At 43.6% G+C, this 19111-nt stretch overlaps 2 protein-coding genes across 6 annotated transcripts in view; one reads left to right on the forward strand and one right to left on the reverse strand.

Annotated features, from left to right (window-relative positions):
* FAM13A (family with sequence similarity 13 member A) overlaps nucleotides 1-19111 on the forward strand; it is a 191701-nt gene that overhangs the window by 52081 nt on the left and 120509 nt on the right. For all 5 annotated transcript variants that reach the window (XM_083179126.1, XM_083179123.1, XM_083179125.1 and 2 more), the window contains 4 exons: nucleotides 46-123; nucleotides 362-436; nucleotides 4199-4276; nucleotides 16380-16555. In XM_083179126.1, the coding sequence (XP_083035252.1) occupies nucleotides 46-123; nucleotides 362-436; nucleotides 4199-4276; nucleotides 16380-16555 (407 nt within the window). The remainder of the gene's footprint in view (nucleotides 1-45; nucleotides 124-361; nucleotides 437-4198; nucleotides 4277-16379; nucleotides 16556-19111) is intronic.
* LOC146066743 (putative E3 ubiquitin-protein ligase HERC6) overlaps nucleotides 1-19111 on the reverse strand; it is a 437857-nt gene that overhangs the window by 47679 nt on the left and 371067 nt on the right. The gene's annotated exons all lie outside the window — the stretch shown is intronic.

A 19111-nucleotide genomic window follows, 5' to 3' on the forward strand; every position in this document is an offset into this window, starting at 1 on the left:
GGTACTGAGAAACTCTCTCCTTTTTCTATATCTATATTTTCACAGGAATACAATTCAGAGGAACCTTTTGTCCCACCCAGATTGGTTAAAATGGAAGTTCCTTCAATATCCCCAAGATTAAAGGTGAGTTTAGACATTTACACAAAACATAGCTTTGCAGAAGAGAATCATGAATACTTGTGTTTATGAAGCTGGTAGGAAAACTCTGTGTGGTCACTGGTTTACAGGAATCATTGTGATTGTCATTTGGCCATTCCACTAATAACCAAGTTTTGAAAATGTGGTCTGAATTTAGATGGGCATTTTAATTTCAGTGGTATTGCCAAATTGGAGTTTCAGAGTGTATTTTTTTTTTTTACAGGCATATGCACTTGAAGAGCCAATGATGACAAGTAATGTTGAATTAGAGTTATCTACCCCATCGCTAAGACTAAAGGTATATAAAGATGTTTCATTAAAAAGTTTTGGTACTTGTGTATTATCTGGACGCCCGATTTTTTAATCTTATGTCATTGTACAACCAAAAATCGGTCAAATCGCATCGCATGCGATTGGACCCAATTTTTAATTGTACAGGCACCCAGATGCCTGATTCCTATGTTAAATGCCCCCCCAGACCCGATTTTTGATTGTACACCCACCCTGATGGGTAAATTCCGCATCCCCTTGCAGGGCTCGCCACGCTTCGGGCTCGGTGGCTCGCTGCGCTAGCCACACTATATAGAAACAACTCCACGCCGACATGGATAGTGGGGGTATGAAAAGGTTGGAGGACGTGTACCACCGCTCCTCGCGGGCTCACTGCGCTCTCCACGCTTCGGGTTGGCATTTATTGTGGCGTTGCGTTAACAATAGGGGGGCATTTTACCTAATAATTAACCATCATGGTGGGTATACAATTAAAAATCGGGTCTTGCGGTCCATTTAACATTGGGTACAATGTAAAAATCGGGTCGGTCGCGTTGCATCGTATCGCATGCCATTGTGATGGCATGCGGTGCGACCGATTTTTACATTGTACAAGGAACGTCTAAAAAGCTCGAAAATCGGGTCCCATCGCATCTCATCGCATGCCTTAACTAGTGGGATGCGATGAAAAAATCGGGCGCCCAGAAATTACACAAGTACCAACGTTTTTATTAAATGTGTCCCCATTGTATTAAATTTGTCATTATGTGTCCTGCTTCCCTGTTTTCCCAGTTCGACTTGCATTTCTCCCGTATTTTAATGCCTAAACAAGCCACTTCCCTATACAATGCATCCCTTAGTTCTGCTCTTTCCACCAACAACTATTCACCCTGGCAGATCAACAACTCAACCATGGCACACCAGTTGCACCAATATGTGTGATGTAATGTGTATAAGTAGCTCTACTGTGTGGCATAAAGTGTATAAGTGGCTCTACTTTGTGCTGTAACATATAAGGGGTACTACTGTTTGGTGTAATATGAATAATGTATGGTGTTATGTAAATTGGTACTATTTAGTGCCTACGCCTCTTTCTCATGTAGACATGCCTCTATATTTTTGTAGTGTGCTCTCGCCACGCACCATTCCTGTTTTAAACATGATTGTATCAAAGGAAACTTTCGCCCTGGTCTCCACAAGGTCTAGAGCCAGCACTATCATCAATTTAGGAATTTTAAGTATTTTATTTTCCTTTTTAAATGTATCATGGTGCCACACGTTGGCCATTACCCCAAACCAGTACAGGGGAGGAACATATCCTTGCTCCAGGCACCAGGTCACCTAGCTACACCTCTGCCTGCGGTACAGACAGACCACCACACTCTTTACACTTCATTGTCCGCATTCATTTTGTTTTTCAATCTCTGCAGTACAAAAACTCTGATATCCAGTAATGCTGCCATGGCTACACAATGTGTTATGACTCTGGTGTTGCCCATGTTGGTCCATTTCTACAAAATTTCCCAGGGCCACTTTTTGTACTCCATCCATCCCTGGTTTTCTGCCACATTGGTACTTAGATGTATCAGCAAATGACACTGAATATGTTTATATAATCTATGATTGTTTGAAATTGTCTTGTACTGTAAGTCACTGTTTTCTTGTTTTACTTATTTGTTTATAGAATTTGACGGCAGATAAGAACCACTTGGCCTATCTAGTCTGCCCCTTTTTTTAAACATGTTACCTCAAACCATATTTGATCATTATTTTTTTGTAAGGATATCAATATGCTTATCCCAAGCATGTTTAAATTGTACTACTGTATTTGCGTCTACCACCTCTGATGGTAGGCTATTCCACTTATCTACTACTCTTTCTGTGAAGTAATTCTTCCTTACATTTCCCCTGAATCTTCCTCCCTCTAGTTTCAGTACATGTCCTCGTGTTCTGTTGCTCCTCTTCCTGTGAAGAATGTCTCCCACCTGTACCTTGTTAAAACCCTTGATATATTTGAGAGTTCTGTGAGGACTTTCTCCTCTGTAAATGTATTTGTTTCTCCCTCAGTTTTCTGACTATACTTGCAACTTAACTGTGGCCCCTTCCCCTCTCTTTCAGCAGTGAATACTGAGCAGAAATAATTATTAATATTATCTGCTATTACATTGTCGCCCTCAAGAAAACTTCCACTCTCTGTCTTCAGTCTAATTATTCCACTTTTTGTTTTTCTCCTTTCACTTCTATACCTAAAAAAGGTTTTCCCCCCTTTACCCACTGACTGGGCCATTTTCTCTTCAGCCTGTGCTTTTGCACATCTGATTACCTTCTTAGCCTCCTTCTGTCTAACAAGATACACCTCTTTGTCCTCATTCTTCTGCGTCTGCTTAAATTTCTTAAAGGCCAACTTTTTTGCTTTCACAATACTTGCTACTTCTTTTGCAAACCACAATGACTTTCTTTTTCTTGTGTTTTTGTCTAACTCTTTTGACTCTTTATGTACTCTCAAATAGGGTACAGTGGATCCCTTGTAGCGCCATATAAGGATAAGAATAACATAACTTACTGGATCTTCAAATTGTATTTTAAATTCTAAATACTATTGTACCCAAATTCTCTTTTTCACTAGAAGTAGGAATTGAACGGGGCTGCTCCAGGATTAGGGGCCCGGAAGCTTAAGCTTCATTAGTTTTATAGTAGATCCGCCCCTGACGTATGCTCCTCCCTAGATAGAAAACTAAGGAATGTACACTGAATCATACAAGAAAATATATGAATGCCCTATTGGCCGATGATAGCTTCTGTCCAAATGCATAATCAAATAACCATAAGTCCATAACACTATATTTTTAAATAAAGACCTAAGTTGCTTTAAAATTAGCCATCTTTAATATTACATTAAAATGTGTGTTTTGTCTGCAGAAAGAATAGACAGCTGACCAATGAGATCATTTTGCTTTCGCAAGTTCACTCCAAACAACATTGGCAAGGGCCAGTTGCAAAAACAACAACAGCAGGGAATTGAGATGACTCCCATGCCAATAACATACAGTATGTGTGGCTTATCAGGGCACTGACTGCCATATACTGCATACTTGCTTACTCTCCTGGAACGGCCAGGGGGCACACAAAAATCACCACCCAGAAAGTAGACAAATCTTCCAAAGGCAGCTTATACCCACTGCACATCCCACAGCTGTCTAATTAGTTGGCCTTAAAGAGAAAAAGTAGGCGAGGTGATGGCTTGATTCACGCTGAATTGAGTCGTCATAGCCCTTCCCCACACAGGGGCATCCCAATATAAACTCACAAGACACCCACCCTAAAGGTGCCCATACACTAGTAAGATTTATCTTAAGATCTGGCTGGTTGGAACAAAAACCTGGTTATGGATGAGTGACAGTTTGACAGTTTTCCAGCATTTCCAAGCAAATGGTCAACTGTCATTTGCTCTCATCCATAACCATGTTTTTGTTCCAACCAGCCAGATCTGAAGATAAATCTGCGTGTGTATGGCCACCTTTAGATCCACCTCCCCACTGCTATATGACAATCATGCTGCCACAAGCCAGCAAACATAAAATGGGGACCATAATGTCAAAAATGCTACTCCATCTATCAAAGCCTTGGAATGTAAAGGCTTTCAGAATTCTGCTTCACCAGTGCTTTTTCCTATTATACTGATTTAGCATGTACAGTATGGTAAATAATCAATCTACTCTAATGAACATCCGCAGTTTACAAATTCTCATTTATGTGATCTTATGTGATTTTGTTTATTCTACATGGACAGGACACTATGTCTGCTGCTCCGCTCCGTGCAAGAAGCAATGCAGAAACTTCTGGTTTATCGCCAAGAAAGGTAAAACAGGTAAAGACATCATACCACATTCTTCCAATACATGAAGCATATCTGTTAAAAGAAGGTTTTAGTTTGCATTACTTAAGATTGTGGAGTTGCAAGGTCTCTAATTATAATTTTTTCCAAGAACAAAAATGAATCAAAATTGCACCCATGTTTAGATTACCATGAGCTGGGAGTCCTGCGGGTTGATGAGAGATGCAAGGGCTGCTTGCATCTCCTGGATGTAGTTCTTCCAGCAGCTGGCTCCTAGAGGAAATTAAACTGCATGGGGGGACAAACACACACACACACACACACACACACACACACACACACAGACATATCAAGGAATCTGATGATGTATGCAGAAAGCACTTCTTTTGAAGTAATCACTGACTAAGCTAATTGGAAACTTCCAATTCCTTAATTAATATTCAGGGGGTGCTGCCGGTGTCCCAAAGGAATTCTGTCTGATGTTTTACATAAGTTTTAGCAATTTTTGGAATCTCAAACTCGCTGTGGAGGTCCGTGAATAAAGATTTTCGGTGCTGGTGTATTATAGCGGCGCCCATCGCATCGCATACCATAAGGCATGCGATGGTATGCGAGGCGACGCAATATCGCGCGATATTGTACAATGTCATACAATTTTAAAATTGTATGACATTGTGTATGGCATACAATGCCATACAATGCAATGCGATGCGATTAAAAATTGTATAAGCACCCTAATGGGTGCTTACAATGTTAAATGCACCCCCACGCCACCCCCCCACTATAAACGTGAACCCGAAGCGTGGCGAGCGCAGCGAGCCCGCGAGGGGCGGCGGTACGCGTCCTCCGACCTTTTCATACCCCCACTTTCCACGTCGGCGTGGAGTTGAGAATAGAAAGTGAGGCGAGCCCGAAGCGTGGCGGGCGCACGCGGATACCTTCACAGGTATACGTGTCCCTTTGCGGGCTTCACAGGTGTCCGCGTCCCCTCGCGGGGCTCGCTGCGCTCGCCACGCTTCGGGCTTGGTGGCTCGCTGCGCTCGCCACACTTTCTATTCTCAACTCCATGCCGACGTGGATAGTGGGGGTATGAAAAGGTCTGAGGACGCGTACCGCCGCCCCTCGCGGGCTCGCTGCACTCGCCACGCTTCGGGTTCACGTTTATAGTGTGGGGGTGCATTTAACATTGTAAGCGCCCATTTGGGTGCTTAAAAGCACCCTTTTGGGTGCTTATACAATGTTTCGTTGCAATCGCGTTGCATCGCATGCCATCGGGTGCATGGCATGCGTTGCGATAAAAACATTGCGCAATGTACATCGGGGGGGCGCCGCTATAATACACAAGTACCAGATTTTCTGCCCCCCAATTTAATACTAAAACCCAGTGACTGCAGGAAAACATCCATTCTGCTGTTTTGTTGGTTGTTTTTTTGTTTGTTTTTTATTTTCCGCCGACAGTTGATTTTTGACCTCTGTGTTAATGTGTGAAACTGGAATTAAACTTCTTGTAAGGGAGATGAAAACTGCGATAAATAACTATGTAAAATGTATTAAGCATTAACAAGAGAGAAAGTGGAGGGTGACAGAGAGATAGGACCAGCCAATCAGATTCTATCTATTATCTTGTAGAAGGTGCTAAATACATATGAAGTAGAATCTGATTGGTTGTTATGGGCAACATCCCATCTTTAATAGCAAATTGACCCTCTGTTGCCAGTTTTTTCCTTATCAATACATATTTATTGATTTGGTTTTATAAAAGCAGAAGGAGGGATAATGGGGAAATTAAATGGGAAAGGGCTGGAGCATCTTTTGTAGACTGTTGAACTCCCTTTGAGGGCTGGATTATGGGATTGGAGAAGGATGTGAGGTCGCTCCCTGGGCCCTTACAGAATTGGCGCTTTCACACTTCACCAAACCACACACTGTCCTATTGCCTGTGAATTCTGGAATTTAGGTGTTGCAAGCTGGAGCCTTCTGCCCAATGAGACGCCATGGTGAGCCATGTCCCATGACGTCTGTGACATTTGTTAGTGTAGAGCAGGGGTCCTCAAACTATTTTGCTCTGGGACCCCATCAGACAATAAAAATGATTACATGACCCGAGCAAGTTACTGCAGAATATCATCACATTAAGATGGAGAGATTAAGCAATTTGGGACTATTTACGTTGGAAAAGAGACATTTAAGGGGGGACATGCTCAACATGTACAAGTATATCAAGGGCCAATATAAGGAACTGTCACACACCCTCTTTTCTACTAGAAAGGAATCTAGGACACGAGGGCAGGAGTATAGATTAGAAGAAAAAAGATTTCATTCAGCTAGTAGAAAGAATTTCTTTACGGTCAGAACAGTCAAACTCTGGAACTCTCTTCCCAGAGAGGTGGTAACGGCTTGCTCATTAAATGCGTTCAAGGCAAAGTTGGACAAACATTTACTGGAGAAAAACATCCATGGGTACAAATAAGAAATATAATTTGTCTGTAAAATAGCAGAACCTACCAAATCAGCAATGGATATCTATACCCGGTTGAACTAGATGGACGCAAGTCTTTTTTCAGCCTTACCTACTATGTAACTATGTAACATCACATGTGTAGCCAGCAGACCGCACATACGTGGCAGCATTGTGGAGGCACAAAATGATGGGAGGAGCCTGAAGTAACAGACAATAAAAAAAAAAAATTCAGACTCCTTGAATCATTGACTGATGTCAGAAAAGTCATCAGCCTGATGGTCAGTAACATGGAGTCGCGACCCCATGCTGAGAAGGTAGCGACCCACTTTGGGATCAGGACTCACAGTTTGAGAACCGCTGGTGTAGAGGAATGGATTTGTGTTTTATTGCAGTGATGTGTGGGGGAAAGGGGGGGTTGTGAAGGAGTACTCAGTGTGGGTGTGTAGAGTTGCTTTTCAGTATCAGGTTTGGAGTAGAGGAGGGTGTGAGTGTGTTTGTGTATGTATGTGCGCTGTCTTTGTGTGGGGATGCGGTCATTTGGTCTTCAGCATTATGGTAGACCGTAATTAGGTCGACGTGGGAAAATGTCGACGTGTCTAGTTCGACATAGGAAAAAGTCGACATGGTTCTCGGTCGACGGGTTGTTAGTTCGACAGGTTAGTTCGACAATATCTAGGTCGACAGCCAAAAGGTCGACATGTGTTTTTTCACAGTTTTTTGAGCCGACATGTGCCGACAGGCGGTATTTCATGCCCTACCATCCCCTAGGGGTGGTGAGAGAATAAAATAGTGTTGCTGAGCGTAGTGAGGCACCTTGCCCGACGCATTGCGAGCACAGTGAGCGAGGGGATGCGGTGCACTTTAAACTGTGTCCATGTCGACTGTGTTGACATTCAGGTCAAAAACAGTGAAAAAACCCATGTTGACCTAGACATTGTCGAACTAACGATCTGTCGAATTAATGACCTTTCGACCTAGAACCATGTCGACCTTTTCCAATGTCAACCTAGACCCATGTCAACATTTTCCCATGTCGACCTAATGGTGTCGACCTAATGACTGTCGACCATCATGCTATAGACCAAATGATCCCAACCCTTTGTGTGTTGGTGTGAGAGGTGAGAGTTGAACAAGTTGGGGTTTGCAGAGGGGGTGTGTGTGAACGAGTTATTAGGGTTGGGAGGGGGGCTTGGGATACAAACTACAGTAGTTGCCTCAGGGCCACCCACAAACCTTAATCCGGTCCTCGGTGTACAAATAAGCACACCTTTAGTACATTTGTAGAGAAAACAATATAATCAATATGATATAAAGCAGCATAGTCCGATGCTTGGAGCTGGCTCGGGAATGCTGCTATTTTGCAACGATCCTGCTGCAATTGTAATGGAAATAATTATATAGCTGTAAATTTAGAGCTCAGCAAACGCCCACATACTGTAGGAACTTCCTCTCCTTTTATCTGAATCACAAGTAACATTATTGTGCACTCTGCAGTTTGCCTTGTTCATATAGGGGTTGTATTCACTGCTGACAGAACATTGCACAGTACTCTTGGCTAGATTAAGTGACAGAAAATGGTAACTAATTTGGTGCCAAGCAGACTATGAAAATTCTTACCTCACAACAGTTCACTATACGTGTTTTTAAAGAAACGCCTTATTTACCAAGTGGTGATTTTAGAAAACGGCAAAAAAATCAGTCACACCAAATAAATAACTTACTTGAGGCTAGTGTGTGTGTGTGTGTGTGTGTGTGTGTGTGTGTGTGTGTGTGTGTGGGTGTAAAATATCCTTATAAATCTGAATTACTGTTTGTAAGACATATGGGGCATACACATGACTGTTCTGTTCATACAATGTCTAGATTGCTTATGAATGAACCATGGATCACTCCATGTGTATGGCCCCTGGCGACGGTGAAGTCCCTGGCTAGATTTATACTACATGCAGTATAAACCTAGTCATCGCCATCTATTGAGTGCTGAGCAATGCTAGATTGCTCAGCACAAAGCTCCCATCCGTCGCCCCGTGTGCACAGGGCAATACAGATCTATAGATAGATATTTATGGATTTAGAATTGTAGTGAAAGGTGGCTAAAAAAATAATTGCTGCCTTCCTCTATGTGAGCTGAAGCACTGTTATTAGGGAACAGATAAATCTGAAATCAGTGATTTCTCTGCACTTTCCTTTTTTCTAACTGGTGAGAAACAAATCTGAAGGCTTTTCTTAATCAACAATGATGTCTAAAAACCTTGTTTTATAAACAGACCCAAGCTGCAAACATATAATGTAGCGATTATATCTGTATAGGGCATTTCATATGGCTATGCCAAAACTGCATTTATGGGGTCATTCCTATTCCCCGCAATATTTTTGCAGCATATCTTCATGTCGCACTTAGGGTGGGATGTACTAAAGTGAAAATGTGGTAAAACGGGTGTTTTACCTCATTTTCCTATGTACCATTAGCCGTCCGCCCCGTCTCCGCCTGGCAGGGTATCGCCACCCTTATCGCTGTCCGCGCAACCCTCCCTCCCGTCCTCCATCGATCTCCTCCTCCCCCAGCAGGTGTCACAGCCGGGAGGACATCCGGCTGCGGGGGGAGGAGGAGACGCAGGGGGACACTGACAGCCACCGGGATGTGACGGAGACCCCCGCACACCACATTACAGGTATCGCGGGGATCTCCGTCACCGCAACCCGATGCTAGCCGCATATGTTAGTACATATGCGGTAGCATCGCGGCGGCTGGCAGGCGAAGGGCGGCGATGTATATTAATACATCCCGCCCTTACAGTACTGTCAAATCACATATTTTTGTTACCAGACACATAGATGAACCAACAAAGTTTGGGGAGTTGGGCACTAAGAAAGGGCTGCGACTTTGGGTACCGTTTGTAGTGGCACATGTTGCAGCAACAGCACCTGCCACACTTAGCAGGGAATTTGATTGACACTTATGTATGTAGAAATACTGTTCTCTGGGGATGTAGCAAAAAAACACGTACACACCACAGGTGTAGAAAATTAATAAAGAAAAATTAACAGCTGTTTCTATGAGCAAGCTGGAAAAAAAAATACGGCCAGTGGGCTCTGCATTAGCTAATTGTTTGCTTCAAGTGTCTGTTTTCTACAGGGTACAAAATGTCTAAAACGTGGAAGAACCACAAGGCATCTGTCATTTTGCTGACAGCAAAACAGGCAGTGCACATTATCTTGTACAGTACCTACGGTTAGTTGAGCAGCTAATGCTGCTTATTATATATGACGAAATTAAATATTGAGTCTCCCATATCCAAAATGCTTGGATTCTGATATTTCCGTATTTTGGGATATTTATATACCATAATGAGATATCTTGGGGGTGGAACCCAAATCTAAGCAAATATTGCATTTATATTTCATATAAATCTATACACATACTGTAGGCCCTGATTCTTATTTGATCGGTCCCCCACGTGTTCGCATGGGTGACCGATGTTTGTGCCCATCCTGTCTTTTTCCCGGACCCCGCAATATATGTCAGACCAGTGCCAGATTAAGCCTTCGGGGGTCCCTCTTGCACGTTGCCATTACTGGCTGCAAACTGCATGGGAGAATATTACACTGTCAAAACACAAAGTAAAGGCAGTATAAACTTGGTCAATGGGTAACCCGGGCAGTTGTCCTGTGTATCTTGGAGTGCAGGGGAATTCTCCCGAGAGGTCAGTAGTTCTCACGAGATTCCTCTTAATCAACAGCAGACGGAGACGGTCAGTCCTATTCAGCAGCAGCCGCCAGAGGGCCTTATTTTGGTTCACTCTTTCTGACAAATTTCTTCTTAGATGGACAAAACCATGTGCACTGCAGGTGGGGCAGATGTAACTTGTGCAGAGAGAATTAGATTTGGGTGGGGTTTTACTTCAATGTGAGATCTATATTGCAGTGTAAAAATAAAGCAGCCAGTATTTACCCTGCACAGAAACAAAATAACTCACCCAAATCTAATTCTCTCTGCACATGTTACATCTGTCCCCCTGCAGTGCACATGGTTTTGTCCATCTAAGAAGGATTTTGTCAGAAAGAGTGAACTAAAATAAGGCCCAGAGTGTGGGACTGCTGCAGCAGGACAATTTGTAAGAGAAATGTTTACATATGGTCCCCAAAGCACCTTACTCTGTAGGAGACCTCAAAGTCCCAGTGCTGCCTATGATTACAAACCCTCCCATGACTAGGCTGCTACTGTTCTCCATGGGCTTGAGAAGCATGTAATGAGCTCCACCAATCAGAGCTCAGCACAAGCCTCTCAGCCTCTGCCCTCTTGTGCATGGGACTGTCAACTCCCAGTAATGCACTGCACACTTATGCAATCAGTGTGCCTTGGTTCCTGATGCTCAGCACCATTAGTCATTGTCACATTGGCAGATAGGTGAACCCCACTCTCATGCACAAAACCTTTTTTTTAAATATATGCCAACCACAGGGGGCCCCTAGCTAGAAGAGGGCCCAGGGATACTGACCCCTTGTGCCCCCATTATAATCCGGCCCTGAGTCAGACTCCACCGACTTATATGTGTGATCCCAGGAGCATTTCTCCTGCTGCAGGCACATGCGAGGGGATGTGGCTGCGTAATGCAAGGGGATACAGCGGCGGGGTGGGGGCCTTTTTTTGTTTTTGGCTGGCGAGCATTCTGGTACTCTGTAAACTGCGAGCTTTACAGCTTCCTGATTCAACCAGAATCAGGCTCATAATTTTATTTAGAATAATTTTGTGCATTAAACAAAGCATCCATTTAAGATGCGCTCAAACAATTAAGCAATATAATGATACAGGTTGGCACCTACAGCTAAGCGAACCGGACTTTTATGAAAGAATGGTATTTTTTTCCCCCCAAAATGCTTTCAAATGTTTATTGTAAGTTAATAAATCGATACTTTTACCCACTACAACTTTTCAGTTTGTTTTCATACTAGTATTTATGTATTAACATACTGTAGGGCCTTTTTCATGTATGTAAACATACAGTTTAAGTGATTATTGGTATGCTGTACGTCTCGACTATTGGGCTGCAATAAGAATTTCAATTCAGTAATGGTTGGTAGGAATAGTCCATTTGCGGGAGGTAACGGAGTGGGATCAAAAATGCAGGCATTTTGCAGCTGTTTTTGAGCAATATATTAGCCTTCAGCTGCGATCATGTATATAGAGAAACATGGCGCCTGCATCGCTAATGCAGCAACTAGTGTGCGTGACCACAGACTCACTAGTTATTGTGTACAGTAGTTCCTGAGGACTGTCAGTGCCAGTGGCTGTGCCCTCCGGAAATGCACTGCAATTGTTCTGCCGGGCGCCATCTAGTTGCCACCGGTGCTCAAAACACTTGAATTCACCCCGTAGATGTGAGGAGCAGCTTAAGCCTTTTATTATATACTATCCCTTGTGGAGGAAGTGGAACTTTTAATCCAATTATTTGGTTTCCTATTCAACATTCATTGAAAATAGACTTTAGTTTGATTTAGGAATAGGTTAATATTATTCAGAAATAATAATTGTAGAGAGCGCACTGAATTAAACACAATATTTATTAAAAAACAATTATTAAAAGGCTTTAACACAATAATATTAATTGATCTAAAAAATATATAAAGACACACATGGGCAGCCACTGAGACCCAACACAGTTCAGGTGGTGTATATAGATGTCCGGTATTCTTACCCACTATGATGGAAGTTACCCCCCATCACATCGTTACCCCTTCCCTTCCCCCTCATCAGCCCACTCATCATATTTGCCCATAACCATATTGGATGGACTTTTCAAAGGACATCATCTTTTCACTTTATTCATACAAGCTCCCCGCTAATCGGACATTCCATCTTCCATCATAGTGGGTAAGAGTACCGGACATCTATATACACCACCTGAACTGTGTGGGGTCTCAGTGGCTGCCCATGTGTGTCTTTATATATTTTTTAGATCAATTAATATTATTGTGTTAAAGCCTTTTAATAATTGTTTTTTTTTAATAAATATTGTGTTTAATTCAGTGCTCTCTCTACAATTATTATTTCTGAATAATATTAACCTATTCCTGTTTCATTGGGTCCCGTTAAGGGTTTCCACTGGGAGCTGCCTTATTAATACTTTGTTTTGTGTTTAAACCGTTGAATTAATTATTTTTGCGCCTGATTTCCATTCTTTTAGTTTGTGATTTAACCTGTTTATGTGAAGTTGGAAATTGTTATGTAGCTTGATATACTTTTAAGCCCCGTTCACTACTTGGAGGAATTTGACAAACCAAATTCAAAGATGGAATAATAGACGAAAACTGGTGTAAAGGGCAACTATCGGAAGTGTAGGATAGAAAACCAGAGAAATTCGCAACACCTATGTTTCAGGATGGGGCTCCTGAATGGTAAGAGTATCATTACAAATATTTACACATGACACAGTGGCTGAAAGCCCTTCTTGAGAACCAGGGCCGACAATTTCGCTCCCAGTGCGAATAGTATAAAAAATGTCCCCCAGATAACTTGGCACTAAACAATTTGCACGTGTGCAAAACAATGGTGTGGCCTAGCACGCCTTTTGCAACCTGCATGTCCAGACATTGCTTACCACAGGAATGGTTGCTGTCCTCCCATGCTTAAGTTGGCTGGCTGAAGGCCCACACAGTGACCCAGTAGGCTGCACTCTTTCTCATTCTGGTACTGCTGTGTTGTCCACAAAAAATTCCTAGTGTACACATGTATACATGGCCAATAAAGTTGATTCTGATTCTGATGTTCATTGCCACAGGGGAGTGAAATGCCGGTTTGCAAGGGGGATGCTGCTGCCTGGGCAGGGTAGGGGCTAGCTGTGTCTTCTTGGGTGAGAAACTATGTAAACGGTCTGGTACGTTGTTCACGAAGCAGGTGTTGCCCTGCTTGCTGAGGCTGGACTCCGGGTGAGGGAGATGCGAGCAGGACAGGTGGGACATCTCATCCTCAGGTGTTGCCTTGGCAGTGGTGTCCGGACACCTGGGGGATGGGGGGGGGCGGAGCTGTGGGGAGGCCGGCTGGCTGTGGGCTGCTAAACACTGCTTTTCACTGGTTGTTGCCATGGCAGCAGCGTCCAGGAATCTAGGGGTTTGGGGGACAGAAGCTGTGGGAAGGCTGGGTATGGGCCAGGGAGCATGGCTGTGGAGGCTGTGGTAGCACCGCGCCTCCCCACCTACAGCCTTCATAGGGGACGCAGAGCAGGTCATCCTGGCTCTGGTATTTCTCTTTATATAATGTCATAGTAGATGTAGCAAAAGCCACTCACAGTATATCAGAGACACTGGGTTACAAATATTATTACACTGGAATTAGATACACACACTCACACTCACACACACACACACACACACACACACACACAGTTGCAGTTGAAACCTTACAGCACTTGACATGAGGAAAATTTGTGTTCTCTATTAATGGAGTTCTTCTCAGAGTTTCAGGCTCCGTCACGCACAAAGGTACTCTCTGCCATCTAATTGATCAGTCTAAGCTAGCAATGTAGTTTTGTCACTTTTGTGTGTTTTATAAAAGGCCATAAGCTGTGTACACACGGGGGCGATAGGGGCTATAATCGCTGGGAATATGGTCGCAGGCGACCATATTGCCAGTGATGGAAGTGTGCCCCGGCGATAAATCGCCGGGTGCACGCTCCCGTTTTCAGCCCCATTGTAATCACTGGTCGCAGGAGCTTGCTCCTGCGACCAGCTGATTACCTCTGCGGCACCCCTGGCAGAGGTTCCCTTTCATCAGCGACCATCTCTGGTCGCTGATGAAAAGGAGACACTGGGCAATATATTGCTCAGCAATGTATTGCTAGCAATATATTGCTGAGCAATATATCTCCCCCGTGTGTATGGGGCTTAAGTTCCAATATTGGACTTTTTTTTCACTGTCAATTGTATGGGCAGTATTCAATGTTCCCATTTCACTTTATTCCGGCAAAGTTTGCTTTTTTTGGCGACATGGCCAGTCCTCTCTCCAAAAATGTTCCTCGCCCTATTCAACGCTCCCGGTTTGCCCCCAAAAATAAACCAGAGTGCTTTGCCCTGTTCGCCGCTTCTTCATCACCGTTGCTTTCTTATGGGAAATTTGTGTACCTCACTGTTTTGCACAAATAGAGAACGCTACTCACTGGCATGTATTCAATGCAGGTGCGAGCGGCCGGTGAGGGGGTTAAACTGCGAGGATCGCAGAAAACCAGTGATCCTCGCAGTTTAACCCCCACGCCGGCCGCTCGCACTATGCAACGTTCCGGGGGAATCCTCGCAGTCACAGAACTGCGAGGATTCCCCTAAACTGCGAGAGCCGCGGCTAGTGCAGCAAACTCGCTGTAATTAGCCTCGATTCTCGCAGTTTTTGGAGGCACATACGCCAATTCTCCCTCGCTCAAAAAACGGAGCGAGGGGGAATTTGCGTATGAGGGGGGTCAGTTGAATACTGACAGGGTGAGCGGTGACTGCGAGCAAAAAGTCCTGCTCGCAGTCACCGCTCGCCCACGGCATTGAATATATGCCACTGTCTTTTTTTGGCTTGCCTCTCCTTTTTGCTCTCTCCTTTTTTTTAGGTGTTTTGCAAGTGTATTTTTTTTTATTATTTGAAGGATCTATAGTATTTTTTTTTCTTTAGAAGTGCCACATTAATATCTTTTTTATTTTTTTTCCATCTGCTGTTATGATTCTTATTAAATGCACCTGTTCAGTAAAAACCAGTAAAAACAAATAAAAGTATCTGTAATTAGCTAGGATGGGTTAGGTTCTCCAGAGGTGACTACTGTCTCCGCTGTTGCTGTCAGTACTGCAGTGGGTTATATGAGAATATGTGTAATTAGCAGAGTCTGGCCAAGTACTGTGTTCACTTTAACTTGAGTTGTTTATGTCCGAAAAGATTAATACAGTTTGTTTTCATTTCACGGACTCTTTTGTACATATTGTACCTTTCAAATAACTTTGAAATGCGTTTGAGAATCTGTGCTTTTGATATGCCTTATCTTTCCCTGTGTACGGCCGCAGTTCCCCACATGACTCATCTTGCTTTCTTGCAAGATGTTTGTTCTAGCTTGTTGATAATGTTGTGTGTGTTTTTTTATTAGAGGTCACAGAAGCATGTTCCTTTACAGCTGTTTGTTTATTCAGGTTATGTTTTTAATTCAGAGGGGAAGCTGAATCAAGCCCTGGAGATAGAGATAAACTGAAGAGCGAAAAAGTACCAACCAATCAAAACATAGATCCCTGATTAGTTTTCAGCCAATCAGCGTCTTCCCAATCTTTTGAATAGGATTTTTTGTATTCTCTCGCCAGCCATTTCTCCGGTCCCCGCTCCCCACCTGCTGCTCTCCGGTCCCCGCCAGCCACACAGGGCCCCTCTCCCCCAGACCTCGCTCCATGCCGCACTGACAGCTGCACATATGATTTATCTTGTGTGCAGACCGTCCGGCCTCCGGATCTGATCAGATGTGCACGGGACCCAATCCTCCACAATCGGGTGAAATTGGGCCCAAATCGCGTAGTGTATGGGGGCCTTCAGTACAGTCTGTAAAATTAAGCTGATAAGTTGTGTACTTTATCTCTTTCCACTTTTTATACCTCCTATGCTTGATACACCTCTAAGCAAGTTCATTTTCTTCCTAATTTTTCATTGGTTACCTGTTTTCCCAGGTCTGTAAGCCCAAGACTGTCAAACCACTTCAGTGTTTTGAGGTGCCCAAACCAAAACCTTGTGATGGAGTACCCCAGTCCAGCTTCTTGGTTATGGGGAGAGCGGCCTCTCCTGATAGCATGGACCCAGTGGATCACTTCTCTGTAGTTACCAGCAGCACGGACTCCCCTTGCAGGTAAGTTGCTGTGAGATCCTGTGTAATATGTGTGTCTTCTGTGCTCTGGTTGCTGGGATAGATTTTGAGTCTCTTGTATCAAGCCAGATACACACTAAATGGATGTGTGTGCCCGGGGACCGCGTTTGCAATGGGACCCACGGGGTGCCAGTATCGGCAAGTGCGTTCACATTTGTCGATGCCATCAAGTGGGGGTGGGGGGTGGTATCCAGGGCTATGCTGCATTCCGTAGCTTGGCTCTCACTAGTCATCTCTTTTGATGTACGTTTGCATGCACAAACAACAGTGGATGTTGACGAGGATGCTCGGTCAGCGACATTGTGAGACTAGACAAAATTTGTATTTTTATATTTTGACCAGTTGGAATCGGCCAAATGTTTTAAAATGTTGTCCAGTGTGTACCCAGCTTTACACAAATGGTGTATCCATATATAGAAACAAATATAAAGTCAGTGGGGTTATCCATAAGGGTTACCCCCTAACTCAGGGCCTTATTCTAGTTCACTCTTTCTGACGAAATCCTTCTTAGTTGGACAAAACCATGTGCACTGCAGGGGGGCAGATGTAAAATGTGCAGAGAGAATTAGATTTGGGTGAGTTATTTTGTTTCCGTGCATGGTAAATACTGGCTGCTTTATTTTTACACTGCAATATAGATCTCACTTTGAAGTAAAACCCCACCCAAATCTAATTCTCTCTACACAAGTAACATCTGCCCCACCTGCAGTGCACATGGTTTTGCCCATTTGAGAAGGATTTTGTCAGAAAGAGTGAACTAGAATAAGGCCCTGTGTACCCTTGCACTGTTTGGTATTTAACATAAATTTGGACTATATGTGAAAACAATAAGACTATACAGTATGTTGCAAGTATAACAGAGCCTGCCATGGCTCAAGGTAGTGGAACAGATAACAAAAAAGATAAAAAATAAATAATGCGCTTATAAATTATAATAGTTTTCACGATTTTTTTAGGGGGACGCAAGTCACTTAGCATAAAATTCAAATCTTTATATCATATAAAATCAATACTAAAATAATATACAGTAACAATGACTCCGTCCACAACAATAATAATAATAATAATTTTATTTATGTAGCGCTCTTTCTCCAATAGGACTCAAGGCGCTTAACAGCTAGACTGAATGCAATACAGTCCAGAAACAATGAAGTATAGAAAAGCTTTACATAAACAATACTTAAGGGAATGAAGGAAATGCATGAGTAAACAGGAAAGTCTTGAGTCTTTTTTTGAAGCATTCTAGAGTGGGGGCCTCTCGAACTGTGTGGGGAAGTGAGTTCCATGAAGTTGGAGCTGTGAGATCCTGTGTAATATGTGTGTCTTCTGTGCTCTGGTTGCTGTAATCGGATGGGACATTATGGAATCAGAAGCTGCTTCAAATACCTTGGGCCTTGGTCATGAAGGGCTTTAAAGTAAATTAGAAGATCTTGAAGATGATTTGATATTTTATGGGCAGCCAGTGAAGCGAGTAGAGAATGGGAGTTATGTGGCTTGAATGGGGCTGGTTGGTTAACAACCTGGCAGCTGTGTTTTGTACCAGCTGTAATCAGTGCAGGTCATTTGCTGGGAGACCAAGGTAGAGGGCATTGCAGTAATCCAAGCGAAATTATACAAATGCATATATGACTTTTGGCAGATCTTCAGATGATTATGTGCTTGATCCTGGCTGTGTTCCTCAGATGAAAGAATGATTGTGGCTGATATATAGGGTGAAATGTAATAGGGTGAGAGAATCAGAAAGCAAGAGATTTGGTAAGAAATGTCCAGTGTTTTTAAAGCGGCAATCATTTACACTGCACTCTGTGACCTGCCAGTGAGCAATGATTTGAACCAGCATAGTACTGTGCCCTCAATCAGAAGCCCATGGTCCACCGTATAAAATGCTGCAGAGAGATCCAGAAGGATTAAGATTGAACAGTCAACTCTGTCTCTTGCCATCAGAAGATTGTTTAGCACAGGGGTGTCAAACACAAGGCCCGCGGGCCAAATCCGGCCCGCCAGACCCCTTCATGTGGCCCGTGCAGCCGCCACCAGCCTTCACCTTTTATTCTCGATTTTTTTTTTTTTTAAACAAGAAAGACACCTCTTCAGCGCATGCGCGACAGCCTACAAGCCAGATAACGTCTGCCCTCTAGCGCAGTGCCGCCGGTCGTCAACCCCTCCTCCGCTCCCACCTGCTGTATAGGAGCCACAGAGAGGAAAGAGCAGGTCCGTCGTGGTGAATGGTGCTGCTGCTGCTGTGTGCTCCAGGTCACTTACTGCTGAGTGTGCACTGCACAGTGACCGGGAGCCCGCTGCCCCCCACTCCTGGATAGATAGTGCGAGGAGCGCTACTCACAGGAGCAGGGCTTAAAGTGGTTATGCAGAGGTGGGGGAACTCATTTCTCTATGCCACCTAATTACACCCCCTCCCCTCCCCACATTAGGCAGAGACAGGGCCAGTGGTAGGTTTTTTAGCATCCCCCTGCAAACTACAATGCTTTTCTGTAAGAATTACTGTGCAGAGCCAATGTGTAGGTTAAAATGTTCCACCTC

This window comes from Crinia signifera, chromosome 1 (assembly GCF_055691185.1).
Source record: "Crinia signifera chromosome 1, ASM5569118v1, whole genome shotgun sequence".
Classification (NCBI taxonomy): domain Eukaryota; kingdom Metazoa; phylum Chordata; class Amphibia; order Anura; family Myobatrachidae; genus Crinia; species Crinia signifera.